The following is a 25,006-nucleotide window of genomic DNA, read 5'->3' on the forward strand; positions in this document are numbered from 1 at the left end:
GCTTGTTAACTTGCTGCTGACTTATCTTATATATTTGAATACAGGGTCTCTTTGCTAACAGCAGCCAGAATGTGTTGAAAGTTAATTACCTAAAATGACTGGAGTTTGATGCAAAAGTCAAAAAAATATCACTTGTAGTTATCTTGCTCAAGTTAAGTTTAATGCTGTTCTTTTTTTGTCTTCAGTTTATACAGGAAACTCATATTAATCAAACTGCAGAAATCATGAGAATACTCTTAAGTTAGTTATGTGGTTATTATATTGTGTTATGCCAACCTTACTGTAAACTCCCATCTATATTACTGAATTTTGTTTGCAGTATAATCTCCTTTTCTCCATAGATACAAAACTCAGAACTTATCTGTGCTTGTGAATCATAACCAGGTACAAAGTTTAGCTAAAGGAAGAAACAAGAGTGAGAATAGTATTAAGGCAGGTCAACAATCTATCACAGGACAAACAACGACGCACATTTACTCTTACCTAAGGACAGTTTAGAGAGAAAATGAACCAAACAGTCATGATCATGGAGGAAGCTGGAGTACCCAGAGAGAACCCACTCATGAATACGGAGTCATGAAAGACTCCAGCCAACTGTGCATCCGTCCTACGGCTCAAAACATGTTAATGGATTTTCATTCAAACCAGTATTTTTTTTTCCAATCCCTTCAGGATCTTTTACAAAATTAAAGTCTTACTTATGCAGCTCTTCAAGGACATTCTTTTCCATCAGGAGGTCAGGACAGTGAATACCTAAGAGAAAATGATGGGAAAGCCAGATTGATTCAGAGATTTAGAGTTTTTAAAGGTGAACAGTTTTCTTATTTTGATCAGGTCAGGTTGTTCCTGACATGAACTTTTTGCTTAATCTCTTTCCACTTTGATGTTCACTAACTTAAGCATGCATACTCTACTTTTTTACTCGACTTCTAAATGGCAGCATGTTCTACTGTGGGTATCAGATTATTGTTTGTAAATAATTTAAAATAAATGATTTCCCTTCATGTTATGAATTTCGCCTTGTTGCTCTGTCACTCGGAAATCCAGACAAAGTAGCTTGACGTTTGTGGTTGAAAGCAGACAAAATGAAACGGCCTCATTCCGTTTGTTTTTGGCCACTTTCTGATTGGTCAGTTGATGTTTTTTAACATTTTTTTTTAGCTCAGCCCACTTTCTTGGGAGTCCAAGCTGGGGGTCCCCCTCCTCTGTGTGCGGACAGCCGGAGCTGGAGGCTCGGGTTTATCTGGGAGCAAAGAGAAAGCCATTCAGGAGCTGCGCGCCGTCAGGTGAAGGAAGGCTCCGCTGTTGGGGGGGAGGAGAAGAGTCCGGAGGATTTGACCTCTTTTCCATTAAACGCTGGCCTGTGAGGACAAGCGTGGACGATGACGGTGTTCTCTGCTCTTTGGGTGCTCTTCCTCTGCCAGCTGCTGTCGTCCTCAGCCCAGGTAAGGCTGGTCAGGCAGCTGCTGCACACACCTGCTGTGTAACTCAGTGTGGTGATGGTTTCCTCGTGTCGTGAGGATGATTACTCAAAGGCCTTATTTTTTGCATTTCTGCTTTCTTGTAACGATTATGTGTTTACCTGCACTTTCTGCATTCAGTTAAATTCAAATTCAGAAAAGTCTCAATGAAAGTACAGAGCTACAATTCTGTTCTGTGTTCCGTGTATGCGCATTTTTGCCGTTTTAAACCATGAATCTGTTCATTTGATGAGCAAATGTGAACCGGTGGCTCGGCAGCTGCCGCAGTCGGAGGTAAACGTTTCCCCTGGACCTGTGGAATGTGCAGACTGGAGATCAGTGCACACAATGCAGCCTCTGTTCATACAGCAGCTCAGTTCTGCAAAGTCTTCAAAGAGGCCCATTTATTCAATAATCTGAGCAAAAGAAACACTGATATTTTAATGTAGAATACTATTAACACAGGAGGTTTAAAGCATGATCTATTTGAATTCTCTGAATCGTTTTCACGGTGTTTTGGGATTTATTTGATTCTATATTCCTGGATTTGAATCAAACCTGTCTTGTTGAGAGTTCTGACATGATAACATTTGCCTATATCATATCTAGACTTTGTTTTCAGGCACAAGCTTCCAGCTTTATTTTGTTTTATCTTGCAGAGGCCTGGCCCCCAAGGACCGCCAGGACCACCAGGACAAGCAGGAAAGGACGGCACTGATGTGAGTTGACCAGATACTAGATGTGCTGCTGGAGTTTGTCTGGAACCTGGACTGTAAACCAGTACTGATCAGACTAACTGGCTCTCATTAAACTATTGGAAAAACAAACTTCTGCCTCAGAAAGACTCTGCGGTTCTTACATTATTTGTGATTCGGTGGCACAAGCGAAGGTATATTTGCCGTTCTCTCTATGCCTCAAACTGGCTAACTGCCCTCACACTTGTAATTATTTTTAACAAACCTCAATGACCAATGCTTAGTTATTTATTTTGTATGTTGTATCACGACTGCAGAAGTTTGGATTTAGCCCCTCTTCGTTATCAGTCGCCTCCATCTGCCTACAAATTAGAACATTTTCTCAGGGTGCATTTTTAATTTTAGATTCCAGTTGCTTTTCTTTTTCTTGCTTGTGCATAAATGGAGTAAAATGTCTAAAAAAAAATGAAACGTTTCATCAGTCTGACTCCTCCCGCTACTCCGCCTGCGTTTATTAAATGATTACCTGTTGGATTTGGGTAGGCAGGGCTTAAAGGTGTGTCTGGGTTTATTGTTCTTACTTAGCAACTGTGAATCCTGGTTAAATAATTTCATTTTATTGCATCATCTTAGTGAAATACACTAAAATACTCATCCTTAATCTTTATTTTCCCATGCATTTTTATGTGATTTTGCCTCCATTGTGTTTTTACCTATGAATTCTCAGTTTTGTTTAACACAGAAGAACCGTTTGCTTTTTTAAACGTCACCGATATCAGAACATTTCATCCCGTTTTAGCTCTGAATATTTTTACGTCTCCGGTAAACTTTGGGCACACAGACGACCCATTCATACATTCCCCAGCCCTGTGAGAGCATCTAGGGTTTCAGCTCGCACCTCCTCCCCGCACGGTCTTCAGACCGCACCGAGGGCCTGAACATGTGACCAGTCCGCGGCGCTTCTGCTTGGAGCCGTTTGTTCTCCGCTGGCAGAGAAGTTAAACACTGAACAGTGCAGCAGCTGATGCTCTTAGCTTGGGTTATGCATGATTAAGACGCAGCCAACCGCCGGAAAGCTGCACACCTGAGAGGAAGTCATTTTGTTTAACACTGAAAATGCTGTGTAAGAAATCTAACTTACCTTTTTTTTTTTTCTGGTTGTCAGGGGAAACCAGGACCTCCTGGGTTGCCAGGGAAAGCTGTAAGTAATCCAGTCATCATGACAAACAGGAAGGACACAAGAGGTTTTATTTAGAAATGTGACATTTTCATGTCCCATTGCAATAAGTTAAAATCATTTTTAAAAACTATTTTAAGCCTTTTTATTCTCAGATTTTCCTATTATAAAATACAAAAAAGTTATTGATTTGAAATACAAAGAAAAGTTTCCATTTCTCCAGGAGATTACGTTAAGGAGGGCCAATTATATTGTTATTTATTATGACAGAGAACAAATTTATTATGTGATTTATTGCGCTAACAATAAACTCGAAGGTGAGGTGACAGTCAAAAAACTATTTAATATATTTTGCTCAAGTAAAAGTAAAAAGTTATCAAAACATGCAAGATTAAAAAAACATATTTGGCAAAAAGGTTGCAGAAGTACTGAGTGTTTGCTAATAGCATCCAATGCTACAATGATTTGGTATAATACAAACTAAAATAAAGAACAAATTATTACAAAGGAACAAATTCAAGTCGAGGAAACACACGTTTCCTAAGCTCACTTTTCCACAACATAAAGCACCTGAACCAATAACTATGACGTCGGTATGTCAGAATAACGACGATATACATCATTTACCTGACCTCCAAGTAGCAGAGGCTTATTAAATAGGAAATAAAAGTAGAACAATGAAGCTTGTGTAGAAACAAGAAACCCCACTTTGACATGAAATGGTGCGTTTTTGGTTAAAGCATCTTTGTTTGTCACTGAGTGAAGTTACTGGAGGTGAAGGACCAGCTTGAAGCAGTACCTGAGTCGCAATACTTAAAAATGTTACCAGACAAGTAGAAGTTAAAAGTACAGTAGTAGTAAAACTACTCTGAAAAACTGGATAGCATTTGTAAAACTCAAAAAACTGACTGATGTCGCTGTTTGAAACCGTTTCTACCACAGATGGTTTAAGCATTTGTAAATATCATCCGTTGTCTAGATCCGCTTGTTGTTGTAAGGTCACAAGGGGCTGGTGCCAGTTTCCAGCAGCCATTAAGAAGCCATTAAGACAGGCGGGTCCAACCTGGACAGGTCAAAGTCCATCGCAGGGCAGAACATGCAAACTCCATGCAGAAAGACCAAGAAGCTTTTTTATCTCTTTTTTGTTCATCTCTCAATTCTGCCTATGTTGCATAAGTAAACTAAAACAAAGTGACAAAAAGCACTTCTGAGGATTATTCAGGTGCACACAGAAATACTTTATTTGTTTGCGTTTTGAACATACACATTAATCTGCCTGGAAAAGACTTTATTAAATTTCTCCTGGATCGTTTGCAGGGCCCAAAAGGGAAAGCAGGAATACCAGGAGGACCAGGAAAACCAGGTCTGCCAGGACTCCCAGGAATTGATGTAAGGGTCCAAAATCCTCAAGTCTTACAGAATTACACAAGAAAGCTGCAGGTTGGTCAGGTTGTCTAAAAAGAGGAACGAGTAATGATGCTGCTATTCATCTCTAGGGCTTGACCGGTCCTGATGGTCCTGCCGGCAGAGACGGACCCCCAGGGGAAGCAGTGAGTGCATCTTCTGAACCTCTCGCATGTTTTAGGATGCAAGTAGAAGATTTTACCCTTTCCTGTGTCAACCAGCTGAAGTCAGCATCCATCAGGGTCCTGATCCATCAGGACCATGCAGGTTGTTCTGGTTCTGTTAAACCCACAGGCTTCAACAGGCCTCTGCTCTCTGTCAACTTAAATTTGTCTAATTGGCTCAACTTCTTGGTTGGGAATATTTTTAATGAGGGATCAGGATGAGGTAAAATTTTCTGCTTCTCCCTAATCCGGCCTGGAATCTGACCCATTTCTCGCAAAAAAAAAAGAAAAAGAAAAAGAAAAAACAGTAGAAGATATGAATTGCTTTTCTAAAGGAAACCCATAAACTCTGAATGGTCATTAAGACAACATCCTGTAATTTAACAAGACTTATAGTTTTCACAATGCATCAGATTTATGAAATAACAGAGAATCAGTGACTTACTGCCCCCTCCCAGCTAATTAGCAGACTTAATGAGGAAGCCAGCTTTAACTCACTTCACTAATTACACAGATAACCACACTGTGACGGCCGGCTCTGACTGATTAAGGGTGACGCAAAGTTTAGATGCAACACAGATTTATGAGAATTAGATACAAAATAAAAATTGGTGAACATTTGTTTTAAGTTTTCATTTAAAATAAAGAACAGAAAGGCCTTCAAAATAAGGCAAGTTATTGGAAATTAAGCTGGTAATATGTTAATAAGTCGAACCAAGCAGTTTTTACATTTCTAAACCTAATTGTAGAGGAAATGTTAAAATCAACAGGAACTAGAAAGTGTGATGAGCAGCTGCTCCAGCAAGTGATGAGTTCATTTGACTATTTCTACCACCATTATTTTTTTAACACACTACGGTGACAATAATAGCTTTTTGAAAACCTTTTCACACATTTAAGTGGGCTGTGTTGACCTCAAGCTAAGCTAGGATACAGCTAACAAACTTGTATTTCAGTAATCCCATCGTTTTTCACCTAAAATTATTATTTTGTGACAACTCATACATAGTCTATGTACATTTATGGAAAGTGCTATGAAAAAGTATTTGCTTCTTTACATATTTCTTCTTTGTTTGTTTTTTTGGGCAAAACTTAAACGCCTAAAATGGCAAAAAAAAGAAAAAAGGGGGAAAAAAAAAAAAGTATCTGAACCGACCTGGCCCGATGTCAAAATGAATCCTTTCCCCTGGTTAAACTAAAAACTGATTATTTTAAGCACATTTCCTGCAATTCAGTTTCACAAGCCACACAAAGTCAGAATGTTTGCCACCTAAACAGAAAGAGTTTGACAGCATGAAGTAGGCCAGAAATCTCAAAGAGCAACATATCATGTCTCAAACTACACAAATTCAAGAGCAGATGGGAAACAAAGTCATTGACATGTATATGTCTGGAAAGGATTGTAAAGCCATCTCTAAAGCTTTAGTTTTTAAAGTGAACCACTATGAGAACCATTATCCAAAATGGAGAGCAATGGGACAGATTGTTCCTGGAGTGAGCAGTCGACCAAAATGAGAGCTTCAACCACTGATCCAGATCAACGTCTACAGCACCACAGGCCTCAACTGCTTCAGTAAAAATCAGTGCTCATGATTCAACAATTAGAAAACACAAAGCACTTCAGGAAAAGAACAACATACCTACAGTTAAATGTGACGACTGTAGCGCGCTGGGCTGCTTTGGATCTGGACGACATGGAGGTCTGCTTCGTACCAGACATCAGGAAACCCTGCAGGAGAAAATCCAGCCATCAGTTTGTGACCATAAGTTCAAATTTCCTCAGATTATTCAGCAGGACGATCTCCCAGATCACACCAGCATGTCTATCTACTGCTGAATGGCTAAAAATGTGTCATGTTTTAAGAGGATGACTTGTCTTGAAGGAGTGAGAAAAAAAAATCAATATTTATAAAGCTACTCTAAAATCAAGCACAAATCCTGATATTAACATTGTTTTTGTTTTTTTGGAAGAGAATAAATGAACTCAACCAAACGTAACTGGATCCAAGTCCAACAGCCTCCTGGAAAGGCTTCATTCCTTTAGTTATCAGTGTTGTGCAGAAAATCACTAACAATTTTAGATTTTAAGAATCAACAGAGTAAACAATACTAAATGTTTAGTCAGAATATTACACATATAAGCTGCACCAGACCATTCACTGCTTCATATGAGCACTAATGGTGCTAATTCCTGCAGTTTTTACTGTAAACCACCTGGATTTGTCGGTGATTTTCTCTCGTTGGCTACAGGGTGAAGCTGGACCTCCGGGGCCACCTGGACCTCCTGTAAGCAATCACACACACACTTCACACATACAGCAGATGTTTCTCTTCGAGTAATCCTGAATGAATCTGCTTCAGTGAAACACTGGATATGTTCATGCTGTGAAAATCAGCTCTAAACGCACCACCAGATGAAGAGGACACGGATGCTGCTGCTTCCCTTTCAGTATCTGAAGCTGACATCTAATTTATAGCAAAAAAAAAAAAAAACCCACTGAAATTCAGAACACTTTAGCTGCAGGGTAAAAACCATATAATGGATGTTGTTTTTATCAGTAAAATCCTGGTTCTTGGTGTGACTTAATTTGTCTTCTTGTGTCTTCCGTAGGGCAGGGGGAGACCAGGAGCCCCAGTGAGTGAACATTTCCTTTGAAACAATCTCTTTTCTGATTGCACCCTGGGAGCTTGTGTTTGTTGGACTCTGATGCCTTCATCACAAACACTTTTGTTTGTAGGGATTACCTGGGACCAATGGGTTGCCGGGCGGAGTCGGACCCCAGGGAGCAGCAGTGAGTCCGTCTCATATTTAGGGTTAAGGATGTTTCACAAGGTCACAATTGAGCTTCGTATTAAACAAGAGGCTATTTTCAGTATAAAGGTACAGGAAAGTGATCATTACAGTGCTTTAAAAATGTATAAATCTGACCTTTTTCACATGATCAATACGTTATAATTGGATTTTATGTGATAGATCAACATAGACAAGTGTGAAAAGGATGGAAGAGGGTACATCGCTTACAGAGTTTTTTGTAAATAGAAATCTGAGGTGTGATATGCATATATATTCAGCCCCCATTAATCTGATGCCTCTAAGCAGGAATGAGATAAGTAAGTAGAGTCCAACGTCTGTATAAAGATATCTATTCTGTGAAAGTGTTAGAGATTTGTTAGGGAGCATTAATCAATAATCAGCTTCATGAAGGCAAAGAAACACATCAAGTTGAGGAGAAGTTTAAAACAGGATTAAGTCATCCAAAGCTTTAAACATATCAATCAGTCTCCTTAAAAACAAACTATGGCACAACTACAAGCCAGCTAAAACATGTCTGTCCACCTAAGCTGACAGCAAGAGCGAGAAGAGCGTCAAGCAGAACTTCTTGGTAACTCTGGAGGAGCTGCAGAGATTCACAGCTTAGGTTGAAGAATCAGACAGGACAACTTTTAGTCTTTAACTTCACAACAGCAGAGACAGAGAAAGAAAATGAACAGGCCTCTAGACAGGAAATGTGCTAAAGGACTTGAGTCTTGGTAGATGCATATTATAGCATTGGTATCGGTTAATATTAGTCATCTTTTAACATATCGGTATCTGTTCAATAAATAAAACAGTGCTGATATTAATAATCGATATTTATTTCTGTCTTGTCCTAAATATTCATCTACAGCTGCAATGGTACGGTTTGAATACTTTTGCAAGGCACTGTAAATCGTCTTTATTGTGTCAAACTACCCAACGTTACTGTAAGATTTATTTTAGAGATGGACCTTAAGCTTTGCACCAAAGTGAGATTAGATCAGGTTGAACATAAAGACTCAGGACTTTAATGTTTTAATCAGAGCTGCTGAAAACGTGCCTTTATAATCTGTTAGGGTCCAGAGGGTCTTCCAGGACTTCCAGGACCTCCTGGCCCTGATGGACCCCCGGTAAGTGCAATTATCATCACATCATATCTGCTGCTGCTTCCAGCTGGCGGCTAAATGGGAACCAAACAATACAGCGATGCCAGAAATGAAACAGATGTGATCTGTGCATTTTTCCCTCCATCAGGGGCTTCCTGGCTCTCTTCAAGATCTTAACGGTGACCTTCTGGTAATATGTCTGCACTGCACACCTCAAACTCTGTCATCTGAATATGGGTTTTTCAAACTGAGAATGCATCATGTCTCTGTCATCTTCAGTGTCCTGCTATCTGTCCTCCTGGTCCCCCCGGCCCGCCCGGGATGCCAGGATTTAAGGTAAACAGTTCATTTAATCATTTATTTCAAATAGACAATAAAAAGTAAAAACAGGAGCAAGACAAATAGTAATGCCAATTGATATGCAATTTGACACATTTTGCAAAAAGAAGCGGGTAGAAGATAGAAGATGCTATTATTTTCTGCCCTTCTCAGCCATAAACCAGATAAACTCTGAAAGTATTTCCACATTAAATGACGCATAAACGTCACATTCCCATCATTGTACAATTAATGCACATTATTAACATCAACAATAGTAATTTTGGCCTTTGGGACACCCATCCTATACAACTTATGCTCCAATCAGTTCATTTTTGCACAGTTTTCTAAGCTGGTTTATATTTGTATTTTTTTGTTTGAGCCCATAATTTAGTCCATAGTTATCCCACATACAGATATATGAAAACTCTTTTTGAACGTTTTCATACTTCCATTTGTGTTTCCACTGCTTCTAAAAGCAGCCAAGGTGCTTAAAAAAACCTACCAACTCAATTGTTGTCTATAAGTTTATGTTTTTTTGGTGTCTGGAAAATGACCCGTTTCAAAAACCGCCAGAATGTAACGTCACAAATCAGCAGGTACTCACCTAGCTCACCTAGCAACCCCAGCTGAGGCCAATGCGTCACCTAGCAGCCCCAGTGAAGCCCAGTGCATTACCTAGCAACCCAAGCAGAGCTTCAAAATGTTTGGTCAGCTGGTTTTACTGCTGCATAACGGCTGCTGGAAAAGGGAAGTGTTTTGTTGTGGACTTGGCATGCAGAAACCTCTTGCTGCTTCCTTCTTTTTTGTGCAGGAGGCTCAACTTCTGCTTTTCAAAGATGAACAGTTGGCCATTTTCATGTGCGAGTGTAAATGCTGATTTGGGGGGCGTGGCCAGCAGCAGATTCTTCGGATTTAAAGTGACAAGAGGCCCTAAAACAGCTCATTCTGAAAGGAGCTAAAAATAGGCGGATCTGCGCAAAATAGAATCTTATTGTCCAAGAACAATTTTGTGCAAAAAATGTAAAGAACATGCTTTGTTTCTATCTACCCAACCTGCACAAGGAAGCATAATAAGGACCTTTAAATTATAATCGCCCTCTTTGTGTCAACACATTTTTTGAGTAGTGTGGAAGTTGACGGTTTCTTTCTTTGAACATAAATTGTACAGTTTTGAATTTTACAAGGTCGCATAATTTCAGTACATTTAAAAAATAATGAAATTGCATATTCCCAATCTCCCGCTTTATGTAGGACTCTGATTGCTTTTATTTTGTATTGCATACAATGGCTGAAAGTTTGCTGTGTATGAACTGCTCCAACAATTTATTTCTAGCTGTTTGGATTTAAACACCCCAAGTCAACTAACCTGCTTCTTCCTATTCATGCTTCACCACACAGGGACACACTGGACACAAAGGAGACAAAGGCGAGCCCGGAAAAAACGGAGAGAAGGTGAACTGAACATGTGAGACAAATAAATCAGCTGTTATTTATGAGACTTACCTGACGGTGGTTTTAAGTGTCGGCTGTCGTCTCCAGGGGGATCCAGGTCCACCGGGACAGCCGGGTGTTCCAGGAACTGTTGGTCTGCAGGTGGGAATTTGTCTCATTACTGGAAATTATACCAAATTTGATCAACTATTTAATCTTCAATGCCTGTTTTCATGGTTCATTCATGGTGTGTTTCAGGGCCCTCGTGGTCTGAGGGGTCTGCAAGGCTCAATGGGACCTGCAGGGGACAGAGTAAGCATCATTAAAGCAGGATCGCTCCTTCCTGCCTCATTTTCCCTTTTAGCCCCTCAACAAGAATCAGACAGGTCTGGTGGCTTTGTTTGACTTCAGCTCCCTCTGTTTGTCTCCAGGGCTTCCCGGGTTTCAGAGGCAAACCTGGCGTAGCTGGAATCATCGGAAAGACAGTGAGTCACTCCTAGTTTGCTTCATTTTTTATCACAGTGACTGTGTTTGTTGGTAGTTCACAGTGAGAATGGATGGCTGGTCAAAGCACAGCTGGGTGTGTTTCATCTGATGTCTGCAGGGCGACGTTGGGGAAAAGGGGCCGCAGGGGTTCAAGGGACCTAAAGGAGAGATTGTAAGTCGAGATACAAGGAGTTTAATTTTTCATCTATATGACACACAATCATTGTGTTGATGCTGCAAAGCACTTAAACTATCAGTTAGATCATGTTCTTTTTTGTCCTTCTGCAATCTTTGTGCTGTTTCAACCATTCACATATGAAAACATTCAGCTCTTTTTTTACCATGTAATTTCTACCATAACAGTTTTTAATTCCTAATATTAAATATTACAAAGTTTGAAACACTTTTAAACACATTTATGGAGCTTTAAACCTACGAAATTATACTAAAGCACCATTTTAAAAGTAGAAATGTTCTTATAATACATCTGAATATGTACTGATCAGATTAGTCTAATGTGCTATTATTCTTCAATGTATGCATTCTCTACTAATATATTTTAAATTATTTGCTCTCTTCAACAACATTTTCTGCTTCAGCTCAGTTTATTCAGCAGATCAACATTTAAATAAGACATATTCCTTCTAGTTAATAATGTCCATGTTATGCATCTTTCATCAGGGTAAAATTGGCCCCAAAGGAGCAGTGGGAGGAGCAGGACCCAAAGGGGAGCCTGTAAGTTCACATTAGGAGAAATTGAATGTGTGATGCACGTTTTGATATCTGAGGGTCATATCTGCTGATTTTTACAGGGCATACCTGGACGAGATGGGAAAGATGGAACGCCGGGGTTGGATGGCGAGAAGGTGAGCTGGACCTCCTCATCCGGGAATATTCTGCATAAGCCGAGACCCGAGAGGTCAGAAGGTTTTTCTTTCTGCCCACAGGGAGATCCTGGACGCCATGGGGTAGTTGGAGAGAAAGGACCAAATGGACTTCCTGTGAGTACCTAATCAACTCATTATTCTCTGATTCATCACTTTATTCTCCATTCAGTGCCAGAGTTTGGTAATTATGTTGACTAAACTGTGCCGATATATAGCAGGACTCGATTTTTTGCTCACTTGAAATAATATTTACTAAAAAAAATGTAGCAACTTACATTCATCATTGAATGTACGTTGCATTCAATGATGTCTTTAAGAATAATCTTTAAGGCATTGTTAAATGCAACTTGTAACTTCTAGATAAACTACTAAAACGCATCATTATCTGAGAACCGGAGTTCTTGACGGATTAAAAGCTGCTGTAAGTTTTAACATCCTCTCTTTTCCTTTCAAGGGTTTGCCTGGAAAAGCTGGAGCTAAGGGGTCAAAAGGACAAATTGTGAGTATTTTGACAAGAAAATACTCAGAAGTTTGAAGATGAGATGTTTATCCTCACTTCTTTTTATCCCAGGGTGATCCGGGGAAGAATGGGGAGCAAGGGCCCTCTGGAGAGCCAGGTATTCCTGTATGTATCTGATGGGATTGTTTGGGAGGGTCGTCAACCGCTCCGCATAGTCACATGACCTCTAGATGCGCACTGTCAGGGATCTTCTAACTTGTCTACAACCTGTTCTCTTCAGGGTGAAATTGGCGTTCCAGGAAACAGGGGGATAGCAGGTCCCAGAGGAGTGGCTGTAAGTTAAAACTGCTGACCAGTCATATAGTAACATGATGAATTAAGACAACAAGACAACCATGAGAGTAAACTGTTAAATATTTGTCCAGCATATTAAAAAAAACTGCTCTCTACTCCAGTTTGCATGTCCGAGTGCTTGATAAGTGCTTATAATGGAAATAATATGAAGCACCAAAGCTCAAATATCAGATTAACAACAAACAGTTGGCTTCAGCAGGTACTTACATGCTGCAAAAGCAATTTAAAAAAAAATTACCAACGTACCCGAGTAGAGTTAATTAGAAATGGAGGAATACATGCAGGGACATGAAAAGAAAAAAATCACAACTTAATAAGGCTTATACAGAAAAGCTTTTGTCTCAAGTTAGTCTTCAGGAAACAAATAAAACAAAACATCTAACAGGCTGTACTGCATAATGAATATTTCAAAGCGACGGCATCAGTTTGCTTATTTCCCGTTCTCTGAATTGAAATAGCCTCATAAATAGTCTAGTAGGATCACATGATTATGTCTCTTCCTAACAGGGAGGAATCGGACCAGTGGGCAATTCTGGGCCTCTGGGAGTAAGAGGCTTCCAGGTCAGCAACATGAAATCACAAATTATCATGTTTTTTTTAAAGTTATTAATATGTTATGGTGAAGTTACTGATTCTGTGTATGTGTGTGTGTGGAATCTGCTGCAGGGAGTCAAAGGAGCCTTGGGCGACCCAGGCCTTCCAGGGCCGACAGGACTCCGTGGGGAGTTTGGTGACAGAGTGAGTTCCTGCAGTAAAATGGGTCCAACTTGGATAAGCCTTGAATTTTCTTTTAACAGATTGTTTGAAATGATTTAAATGAAACTAAGTTAAACAAGCCTTAAGTGATAATCCCTAGCGGTTCTGTTTGGTTGGTGTTAATCAAAATGTTTGAAGAAATTTGGCAGTTTAGAAACAATACCTACCTCCACACAAACACTACATAGACGTGTGTGATCATGTGAGGTAGTAGCCAGGTCGTTCTTCCCGATCAGTTAAAAGTCAGGCTGGAGAACGTAGAGACACAAGGTGGCCTCCTGTTCAGAACCAGAAGACAGAACAAAGACGTCCTTTATGTCAGTCCAGGTTCCCCTCAACCAGCCCACCTCGCTCCCCTCCCGCTCTCACAGCAACAAATTCTCTGTATGTCTCTTATATATTGACTCCGTCTCTGTTTCCCACCTCTTCAGGGTCCAGTTGGAGCTTCTGGAGCAAAGGGAGACATAGTAAGTCACCCAAAACCTTCTCTGATCGTCATGTTACAATGTTCCTCCTTAGCGTTTTCTCCCCAGCTCTCAACAAACAACAGGCCATGTTATTGTTCTTCCATGTTAATGAACATATGGTGCTTTAAACAGCATTAAACCAACAAATTCTCCTTCTTTAGGGCGTGGCAGGAAGTGATGGTTTACCAGGAGAGAATGGAGAACCTGTGAGTATTTTGTCCTAATCCAACTAGTGAAATTAATGTATTTTTTAGCCCCAATCAGCTGTATGTTACAGTAAACTCTGCTAAAACTAAAATAAAACTCTCAACTTAACTTATCAATAAATTTTTATCTGAAGCATAAATCATAGCTTTCCATTGAACTTTGAGCAATTGCATAATTAAAGATAACAATAAAAGAAATTATTTAATTTACTTTTTAGAAAAATAAACATTAAATAAAATTAGTGAACAAATAAAACAAACTGCACACTTTTCTACAAGATTTAAACTGATTAAGACCTTGAAGCTTCTCTAGTATTCGTTTGATTTTCAGATACTAGAGAATAAAGAATAAAATTTCTAATTTTATGACCTAGCAGTAACGTTGAAGGGAAAAAAGAAGAGTTTGGGAGAAGAAGAAGGAGCTAATGGGTGAAATTCACAGACTTCTAAGGAGGTTTTCTACATTCACTTCAGCCTCAGGACAAAGGAAAGTTAGTTGGTTTGGACTTTTACTTACTTTCAGAATAAACTGAACATGGACTGAAGCAAGAGCAGGGAGGAAAACGATTCAAGTTGTGTCAAGTCCTGTGCGAAGCTTTCACATTCAGTGGTGATTTGGGGAGCCGTGTGTTCTGCTGATGTTGGTCCGTTCTGTTTTATCAAGTCCAAGGTCAGCAGTCTGCTTGGACATTTCAGAGGACTTACTGCTTCCCTCTACTGTCAGGATTTATGGAGATGCTGATTTCATTTTCCAGCAGGCCTAGCACCAGCCCACACTGCCCAAACTACCAATGATCATGATATTTTTGTGGTTGCTTTGGAGTATTGTCAACCTGGACTTCCTTAAATCATCAGCAGTGAGACGAGGCTGATCACCTACTCAATGCAGTAATTCAAGCATAAGGAGCCCTGACCAAGTCTTTTGTATAGTAGGACGGCATTTCTGAATTCAAATCCTTATTTTAATTGTCCTTTTATGTAATAATTTAGATAGCTTCATCAACTATAACCCACTAATCATCAAAACTAGCAGAAATCTCTGAAAAGATATAAATAAATAAGTGAAATAAATGAACTTTTTGATAATACATTGAAATGCATCTGCCTTGTTCGTCTGACTGATCTAAAACTAAATGCTTGGACAACTAAGGTGTTTATCTACTTTCAGGGTCCGTTTGGTCCAGTTGGACAGAAAGGAGAGGTAAGATAATTAATCCATTTCCCCTGTCCTACATTTACAGAATCTCACCCTTCAAAGCGTCTCTCCAAATACAGTTTGTGTTGCCAAACATACATCAGATGCTGTGTGGGTGTAATTAGCAGTGCAAGTTTGCTCCAAACTCCCTCTGCGTCTGTTCCTTCTCCAAACATTAAAAATGGCGCCTCACTCTGAGCAGTTTCTGCCCGCACGTCAAAGTCACGGCACATGACGGCGCATTCCAGGTTTAATGGGATTATTTAGAGATAGGCACTGCAGCTTCAGCTTTACTGGCCTGTTTGCTGCTATCGCCAAGAGGGAAAGACAAGTCGCACTAAGCTGCAGCACAATTTGTGTAATTAGCAACACAGCGCTGATGAGCCTCACTCCCTTAGTCTCACTTACTGTTTGCTGTGCTCTTTGGAGTAATTATCAGGCAAGAAGAGTCCATATGAACCCACCCCCGCATTGTCTCGACAGGCCCAGTTTGTTTTCCTGGTGGTGTTTAGTCAGCGATTAAATCTCAGGGAGGTTTTTAGGAGTTTGGATAAAAGATTACTTGCTTCTGCAAAACATACTGAGCAATTAAACCGATAAATCTTGCTAAATGCAGTCAGGAAAGAGAGGTGAACTGGGGCCTAAAGGTGTGACAGGTCCACAAGGCGAGATCGGGGCCAGGGGGCCTCCGGGAAAACCAGGACTGATGGGCTTCCAAGGGGAGCAGGGTCTGCCAGGAATCGCAGGAAAGACCGGTGTACCTGTGAGTGGGATTGTTTTAACAAACAAGCTCTAGTTTTATCGTCTGACTTTAGGTTACATTTCATAAATGGCTTCTTGTGTTTCAGGGTAAACTAGCAAGTGAGCAGCACATCAGGGAGCTGTGTGGTTCCATGATCGATGGTGAGAAACCTTAAACCTGTCCTCCAGTCATGATCCACACATTTACCAGAGCTTACCTTATGGTGTCCTCCGTCATCCAGACCAGATTGCACAGCTAGCGGCCAACCTGCGGAGGCCCCTGGCCCCAGGAATGGTGGGCCGGCCTGGCCCTGCAGGTCCTCCAGGAAAGCAAGGGGTTGCTGGTTCAGTCGGGCATCCAGGGACACGTGGACCGCCAGGATACAGAGGCCTGCCAGGAGAACTTGGAGATCCAGGTCCCAGAGGTATGAGAAATTATACAGTTTCTAACAAAGTGCACAAAACGAGTCCTCACCTGGATTCCTCTGAACATGCCTCATCAATGCGGCCAAATAAATCAAACGCTGTCTTGTCTAACCGTAAATTTATATCCAGATGTTCCATCCATTATCGGCATCCAATAATGTTAAACTGCCTTGACCGTTTATGATGGGCTAGAACGTTTGCCATTCCTGTACTGTTATTGAACATCATGACAAAGTGGCAGCATGTTGGCAGCATCATGCTGCAGATAGTTTCACTGCCAGTTGTGCTGCCACATTGAACAAATTGAGTGAAATATTTAAGACCGAAAACTACCTCCAAAAATTTCAATTTCCAGCTGGAACATTATTACACCTCAAAACTGCTTTGGAATGGATGAAACAGGCTGATATTAAGATTTTTAAAAGGCCCTGACATCAACACTATAAAAAGCAGTCATATTTTCTGGAAATTCAAAGTTGAAGTTGTTTGTTGTATCACTAATCCAAAATGAACAGTTCAAAAGCTGTTTTTACTTAACCTGGTAAAAACCAACACTTGTTTTATGCATTCCTTCATATAGAAGGTCTGGACTAAACAATTGTCGCTGGAGGCATGGACTCTGTTGACGTTTTGAATTTTACCCAATTCATGACGTTTACCTGTGACTTGCATAATGTACGAGTTCAGCGCTATGAAGCTTAGCAATGCTGTAAATAATCACCCTGAAGAGAGAAGTGTCGAGCCAAACAAGATGGTTGATTATGTTTAGAAAGCATGGTCAATGTGGACTGAACGACTTCGTTTACTTTCACTGCTACCATTGCTAAAACTACAGGCAGACTACAATTCTAAAGCAGAGCAAAAAAATCTACAAAATTGTTAATTTCTTGCCGGGTTAAAATTCTACCAGAGACATCCAAGTGAATGGGAGAAAGCCCAGACGGAGAATTGAAGAGAGATTAGAATTGAGACAAAAATTGGTATTACATACAGCATAACTACCTCCAATTAGTTTTTCTTTTTTTTTTCAGAGGTCACAAAGCTGAAAATAAATGTTTTGTTTTTAATAACAGGTGATGTTGGTGAGGCAGGTGATAAGGGACCTGTTGGCAAAGCCATTGATGGGCCTCCTGGAGACCAAGGCCACCAAGGTATAAGGCGGATATTTTAAATCACCTCATGGACAACTGCCTCAAACACTCACCTGACCTCAGAAACCTTTTCTCACCCTCATTAGGTCTTCCTGGAGTACGTGGGATTGTCAAAGATGGCCGTGATGGGTCTCCTGGAGATCCGGGTGAGCCTGGAGAGTCTGGCAGGGCAGGTAGGACTGGGCATCAGGGTCCTCCAGGGATCTGTGATACAACAGCCTGCCAGGGAACGTCACCAGCTGGGAAATCCTCAAACCCCAAAAACAATTAAACCTGACTTCCTGCAGCCTGATCGCTCCGCTTTTAGGAGGGAAGGTTAACACGAGGAGGAGAGGAATGACAAAAGAACGTTCGCAACAAGTCCTCTTTATTTAAATACATGTATCACAAGAGAGGAGTAACATCTACAAGTGTGAATGGAGGAACATCCCAAGAGTGACAGGAACACCAAAGCAACCGAGACCCAAAAGATTACAGGTAACATCTTGAAAGAAAGAAAAAGAAAACAAGAGAACAACTGTAGTGACTCAGAAGTGTCACATAACAACTGGTATAAGTTTGTAAATGTTTCGATGCTCCATTTGTTTCGATTATCATCAACGCGACAACTGTGACCGTCTCTGATGTGAACGCCCATTTGACACGGCTTATTGTGTGAATCACAGGTGTTACCTCAGTATACAAACTGACAGTGTAAAATATGGACAAAGGTGCTGGAGCTGTATATGTACTGTAAAAGTAATAAAATAACAATTACCCAGGTGCCCAGAAATTGTGTAGAAAAATGCAAAAAAAAAAAAAAAAAGTAACTTTTTTTTTTTACAGCTTGTTTTTTGATATAACTTGTAAAGTGAAGGTGATTCACTAAAGCTAAGAAAATAAACAGGATAAAACTTGTGGATGCATAAATCAGACCTGTATAATTCATAAAGAAATTAGAAAAAGTTTATTTTTATTTTTTGGTTTTTCAATCAGCAATGACCACATTCACTGTGTACCGCCGGTGCTGTAACTATTAAATATACATTACTTTAAATACTATTTATTATTGTGGGTGACTGTTGTATGTACAGTAAGATGCTACAGCGACATGTTGTAAGAACAAATAAAGCCACTTTTCAGTAAAACATTACTCTTCTCTACATATCAAATGAGCCCAACACTTCATTATAACTCCATTAATTCACTATTGTCCCAAGTTTCTATATAAAAATGCATAAATATGAATACAAAAGACAATATATAGAGAGTTGCAAGTTTAAGAACATCAGCTATAAAAGTAACACAACGGAACATTTAAATAAAATATAAAAATGATACGTTAATAAAACAAAATGGGTCGAGAGCAGTCCTATTCCCATATTCCATTTTCCAAAAGAAAGTTTCATCTTATTTCATCTAGTGTGAAATACAGTTTTTAAAGTTTATCAGCTGAATGGAACTGGTCTTGGGAATTCTGATACGAAAGTGACACCTAGTGGTCTTACGATGCAACTGCAGAAAACCACCTGCCATCTTTGAGCGTCTCTCAATCAGACAAAGGGAACTTTCGACTCTCTAAGGCAGAGTTAAATCAAACTTTTCAAACACATAAAATGAACTTTTCAGTTAAGCCCGACAGTCTCCATCGGTTTACTCACTCAATTTAAAGTGCCGTCTTACATGTGGATTAAACGTGAAGCAGATCATTGCTCAGCTGCAAGAGAAGTGCTCAGTGTCTTGTCTTTCTTTGGGTTGGATGGTTGTTTACCTGGAGTGGGGCTGGACTTTAAAAACCTCTCTCTCTCGTTATTGAAGACCTTCTGAAACTCCTGCAAAAGAAGAAATGTTCATTTCAAATATTTTCAGCTTACCCACAGTCATCAGAAAAAAGTTTGAGAAGTGGAACGTAACTTTTGGGGTTTTATGTTTTAATACTAAACTGAACAATTAATAATATCTTATAAGTTGGGAATGCACACAATTTACAGAGATAATTATTAATTGGCAGCCAATCTTAATTATTCTGTGACTCGATCACAATTTGTCAGCTTCTGCTTTCCTTTACTTCAGTCATGTTTTGATTTAAAGACGCTTCAAAGTAATTTTGGTCCTGAAAAATGGTTCTCCGTAATGCTCAAAAATATACTGATCATCACCAAAAAGCACAGCCTGCTGGAAGATTCTGTTTTCTTGACCATTTGCTGGAAGCACCATCACACAGAGTGCGTATCAGGATGCCTCATTGTTGGCACTGCCTGGGACTCAATAAAACTATATGTAACCAGGTAGGATATTTCCCTACCTGTATAAACATGAAAAAATAGACTTAACTGGCTCTGAAAAGTTCAAATTAATAAAAAATACGTAAACACGAATCAACTAGACATCTATTCTACTCCAGAGCTGTTCCAGAAATGCAACCTGAATGGAGACCTGATAAGTGCAGAGTGTTCAGGTTCAAGAGAACAAGATCAAGGCAGATTGAAATCCGACCACCACTGACTAGGACATACAAAGTGAAACTGGGCCAAGAAATATTAGAAGAAAATCGGATCAGATGGACGGATCTGTGGCTGGATCAGTAACAGGAAATAAAGCTCCACTTCAACTCAGATGCCAGAAAGGTGGAGGTGAGAAGACTCATCATCTTCTGCTAGAAAATGATGAGTCAATCTTCACCGTCTAGTTGAAGATGGACTCAAAATCAACTCCTAAAACTACCGCCAGTTTTTAGAAGTCACTTTTCTTCAAGCTAAAAAAAAATAAAACTGCATAATTGTGCACACAGGGCACATAACTGCAAGGAAATAAAAGCTATTTACAGTAAAACAGGTGTACATACAGGCATATCTTGAAAACAGAAATCAATTCAAGACAAAAGGAAGGCCTGAAAATGGCTTTATAAGTTGATGTTCTACACAGGCTTACCTCCTTGAAGCTGTCTCCATACATTTTTTTGATGTATCTTAGATAAGCTGTGGTCCACTGCAGCGTCGTGACTTTGTCTGTGTTCGAGTCACAGAATGGCACCATGGTGTTCAGCTCGTCACAGCAGGAGCGGATCCTCTTCCTGTACGTCACCAGACACATACAGTAAATCAAGTAGCATTGTGACGTCTATCGAGTCATTTCCTAAGGTTCACATACTACTTATGTTTATCTTTAAATAATTTATTCAAGTTCTTTGTTAATGGCAACAATCAGCTTTCAAGAAGCCCTGATCATTCATGTAACTTCTTTGAAAAAAAATCGTTCTTTTGAAAAGTGAACTGAGGATGCTAACATTCGTGTTGCGGATGTCTGTGCTGCTGCAACACGTCTTACTAACTTGGGATTAAGTGCCTTGCCCAGGGTCACACTGACATGTGGCAGGAGGAAGCTGGAATCAAACCTAAAACCTTCTGATCACAAAACGACTACTCTACCCACAGAGCCACAGTTGCAGCAGAAACTAACCCCCGGTATACCAAGAGAAAGATTTTGTATGTCCAAAAAAATGCAATTGTTTTAAAATTTTTAACATGTCAAAATCGTTCCAATTAATTAATTTAAATTAATGCGCTATAGTCCTGGCACCACCAAAAACATTCAGTTTAGATGAAAACAATGATTATTTCATATTTGGATTAACTATTTGCCATCTTAGGTTTATGCCTGAAATAAAATGAAAGCAAAAACATTACAAATGTTTAGTAAAATTTTTATTTATAGAAAGTCACGTTAAAGCAACATGGTCACCCACCGCATGTTTTCCCATGTGTCCACCTTCACAGCTTCAGTGGGAGTTAAGTAGGAGAATAAGAGGCAGCAAGACGTTGAATACATAATCCACACCATGAATACATAATCCACACCTGGATGATCCACATCAGGTGTGGATTATGTGAGCAATATCAGAGAAAACGATGTTGAGTGTGCAGCCAACATTAAATCTAAAGAAAATACTTTATAAGATAGAATACGAGGTGGAAATTCAACTAACACAGTTGGATATGGCTCACCTGCGCTCCCTCTCTTTGCTGTTGTGTTTCTCCTTGCGTTGGGTCAGTGACAATGAAGATCGGGCTCTTTTGCAGCCGCCCCTCCTGGACTTCTTGGATGGTTTCGGAGCAGTTTTAGCAGCTTTGGGAGGTTCAGGGCACAAGCTGCTGCAATGCCCTCTGTAGACAGCATGTGGCACCACATCCTCTGTGCAAAACAGCCATGGGATCAGACTTAGAAAAATGCTGTGTAGTATAGTAGACAAAGAAATTAACTGAGTTTCTAATTACAGTAATGACTCGTACTTTCAGTGAACATCAACTCCTGCTCTTCTCTGGGGTTGCTGTTGTCAGTGTAGACGGTTTTTATCACAGAGGTCTCAGGGTGAAAGCTAAATGAAAAACTGGGGGGCATTATTAAACCCTGATGTATGTTGGGCTCAGCCATGTGTGCAATAACCTGCAATTGCAGCAGAGAACATTAAGGATTAAACAGCTTGATTAAACGTGCTGCCTAAATCTATGAAACTGATTGGTGATGTTAATTTCTATCCCACCTGCCCAAAGACATTGGTTATCGGTTCGAAAACACCTCCGACGTGAGAGCTAGAGAGCTTAAAAGAATTTGCTCGGTCAGCTTTCACCCACTTTTGTGTTTGAGGATGTGTGGATGCCTCTTGAGCCTCTGCTGAGTGTTCAAATACTGTCAAAAGACTGAGGAAAACAGAAAAACAACGGTTGCTGCACACTATGCAAAAATAATATCAATACAAACATCATTACACGTCCTAAAAAAATGATTACACTATAAAACTGAAACTAACTTGCTGAGAACAGCAGAGTGGCTATCCGGCTGCGTTGTGGTGTCGGCACACATGCTGTTGAATCTTTTCTCCAGACACACTCTTGCGGCTGATATGGATCGGTTCTTGGAAAACTCCTCTTTGACAGTCACCTTGATTGGGCTTTCTTCACCTCTGATTCTAGCCAGCACAAAACTTGGAACCTCACCATAAAACACAGGAGTCTTTTCCCCTGGCATTACCAGATTGTGTTCGTCATTTGAGGTTGAAGTTGACAAGTCAATGGCTTGACTGGACGTGTTGGGGGAAATCCCTGTAGAACAGGTGGCATTTTGAACCACTACTGCAGCTGAGGAAGGACTGGTATCAGAGTCGTCTGAAAGCCCAGGCTCCACTTGCGACTGGTTGAGGTGCTGAAGGTGAGAGTAATCAAAATCTGACATCTCTGTTAGATCAAACTCTGAGCTAGTTGTCAGCCCCTGACTCTGGGTCCCGCATACACCTTGGCTCCAAATCAAACCGATGACATCAGAGGTGTGTTCACTTGATGTAGATGACGTATGAAGAGTTTTATAAACTGGGTGAAAGGATGACATGTTTCACTCTGAAGATAGAAATGAAATAAATAAAAATATGATTTATTTCAGAGGCCAAAACCCACTTCAGGTTAATCACTGTTAAACATTTTGAATTAAATAACCATTACGCCAGCGTATTTTCTTAAAGAGTACTCATATAAAGTGGAAGTAAAATTATGCCATTTTCAAAACCTGCAAGTCTGGCATGCATCTGTAACAACTCATCTTTACTCTGGCTCCCCTAAATAAAATGTCACCAAATTAGTAAATAGACTGCATCAGTTTATAATATAATTTTAGAGTAAGTACGGCAGTCCTGTGTATGCTTCAGAGGCTCAGGTGAGAGGAGTCTTAAGCGGCCAAGAGGGAGGTAGTAACTCTGGAGGGGCTACAGAGTCACAGCACAGGGCTGGGGAAATCATGCAGACATATTAGTCATGCCACACTAGCCTCATGGTGATACAAGGTGATGGCTGGCTCATGCAATTGGGATAATTGGACAGATGAGATTAAAGTTAAACCTTTTGGTCCTAATCTTGAGTTATTTTGCATAGAATAGGCAAAAGAATAAATAAAATTGAACTCTAGACATGCTAAGCTAGTGAGGACCTAAATTCTATTAGAAATTGAGGCAAAATGATGTTCTTCAAAAATATTAACTCAAAGAAAGTACAAATAGACACCAGTCTTTTCAGATTTTTTATTTAAAAGAACTTTAGAAACTATTTTGTCTTCACTTAAGTATCGTGTGCTATTTTGTTGTTTAAATAGCTGGTAAAACATTCAAGATTGTGAGGTTTGCGTAAGAAAATGTGAACAAAAGTATAAATTCTTAAGCTACTTGACTTTTATAATGGTTAAGCTAAAAGTTTCGTACTAAGGAGCCCTACATTACGCCGCTGGTTGATCAAATTAAACAAAACTTCCTCTCATTAAAAGAAAGAAAAAAAATCGCAGTCTTTATTGGTTTATTGTTTATACTGAGACAAAATGTGCGTGCATTACCACATACATACTACGGCACGGCATAGATTAAGCTACTTTTTTTATTTAAAAATCAGACAAATGCGTATAGAGACTGCTTATGATGAGACAGTGGAAAACGGCTACCTTAAGAGTAAAAACTATTTGATAAATTCTTAAACAAATGTACCTAAATATATCGATATCAATGAATAATTCTTACTCACGAGGCGGTTGTTGGAGGGATTTCTTTCCAAATGGACGAATTTTGTTTCTTCAGCATTTAAGCATTTTTTACCATAATTAGCAGCTAGCTGGTGAATGCTACATTAGCGTTTTAGCTAAGCGACGACCACACTAACGTTCGGCTACGTACACCGTCGCCATCTTTGAATACACTACACAATACCCATACCTAAACTAATTAATTATAAAAGTTTGCTTTATATATATGCACATATAAAAAAGTAAAATAGTTCCTTGCAGCTAGATCTTTTTTGCTTACTTCAGAGATAACTTCTGAAATGATGGTCGGAAAAGTAATGTTCGACGTCAATTATGTTCCCAAATGTATTGGAGAACTTTAAAGGAAACCTAATGATCTAAAACATGTTAAGTTTTTGTTTAGTTTGGCATTCACTTTTATAAGTCAACATAAACTCAAATGTACAAAAACCAGCTTTATCAAGTAAAGTATACTGAAAACATTATGGCAACAGTGAAATATTTGAAAATGTGGGTTATGAGAACAATGATTTCAGTAATAAACTGCTGCAAATAAAAAAAAACATAACTATGCAAAACTGTGCAACTGTAGAATGTTGGATGGAGGAACCTAATGTTATTGCTAAAATGTCAGATCCCTCCCTCCCCCAAGTCCTCCAAAAAGAAACTGTGAAGGTCAAATCTGACCTTCTTGTCTTCAATCTGACATTGTTGATAATTTTTGATGCTTACTGTTGAAGCCTTTCAACACAAAGACATCTCTTCTAAATGTAAAATTAAACACCCTCCTA

The 25,006-nt window shown here is 39.7% G+C and overlaps 3 protein-coding genes across 3 annotated transcripts in view; 1 reads left to right on the forward strand and 2 right to left on the reverse strand.

Annotated features, from left to right (window-relative positions):
- Positions 1-1,040: 1,040 nt before the first annotated feature.
- Positions 1,041-18,581, forward strand: col9a3 (collagen, type IX, alpha 3). The gene is made up of 32 exons (XM_007566311.2): positions 1,041-1,445; positions 2,120-2,179; positions 3,321-3,356; positions 4,650-4,721; positions 4,829-4,882; positions 7,151-7,186; positions 7,512-7,535; positions 7,639-7,692; positions 8,774-8,827; positions 8,952-8,993; positions 9,083-9,139; positions 10,523-10,576; positions 10,664-10,717; positions 10,814-10,867; positions 10,987-11,040; positions 11,160-11,213; positions 11,723-11,776; positions 11,854-11,907; positions 11,989-12,042; positions 12,383-12,427; positions 12,500-12,553; positions 12,669-12,722; positions 13,250-13,303; positions 13,409-13,480; positions 13,930-13,965; positions 14,127-14,171; positions 15,340-15,372; positions 15,983-16,129; positions 16,215-16,269; positions 16,350-16,532; positions 17,607-17,684; positions 17,771-18,581. The coding sequence occupies exons 1-32, from the start codon at positions 1,383-1,385 to the stop codon at positions 17,953-17,955; spliced, it is 2,025 nt and encodes a 674-aa protein (XP_007566373.1). The 5' UTR covers positions 1,041-1,382; the 3' UTR covers positions 17,956-18,581.
- The window catches only part of LOC103147798 (death-inducer obliterator 1), a 38,511-nt gene continuing 30,788 nt past the window's right edge, over positions 17,284-25,006 (reverse strand). Inside the window, exon 18 of the mRNA XM_016678770.1 lies at positions 17,284-17,338. Coding sequence (XP_016534256.1) covers positions 17,299-17,338 — 40 coding nt within the window. The 3' untranslated portion in view covers positions 17,284-17,298. The remainder of the gene's footprint in view (positions 17,339-25,006) is intronic.
- LOC103147796 (transcription factor-like 5 protein) lies at positions 18,497-24,379 on the reverse strand. Its single transcript, XM_007566309.2, has 7 exons — positions 24,218-24,379; positions 22,471-23,053; positions 22,204-22,360; positions 21,953-22,106; positions 21,668-21,854; positions 20,595-20,736; positions 18,497-19,495 (listed from the first exon to the last, which is right to left on the reverse strand). Exons 2-7 carry the CDS (start codon positions 23,043-23,045, stop codon positions 19,370-19,372), a joined length of 1,341 nt encoding a protein of 446 aa, XP_007566371.1. The 5' UTR covers positions 23,046-23,053; positions 24,218-24,379; the 3' UTR covers positions 18,497-19,369.

The sequence above is a fragment of the Poecilia formosa genome, unplaced genomic scaffold, assembly GCF_000485575.1.
Source record: "Poecilia formosa unplaced genomic scaffold, Poecilia_formosa-5.1.2 Scaffold190, whole genome shotgun sequence".
NCBI lineage: Eukaryota > Metazoa > Chordata > Actinopteri > Cyprinodontiformes > Poeciliidae > Poecilia > Poecilia formosa.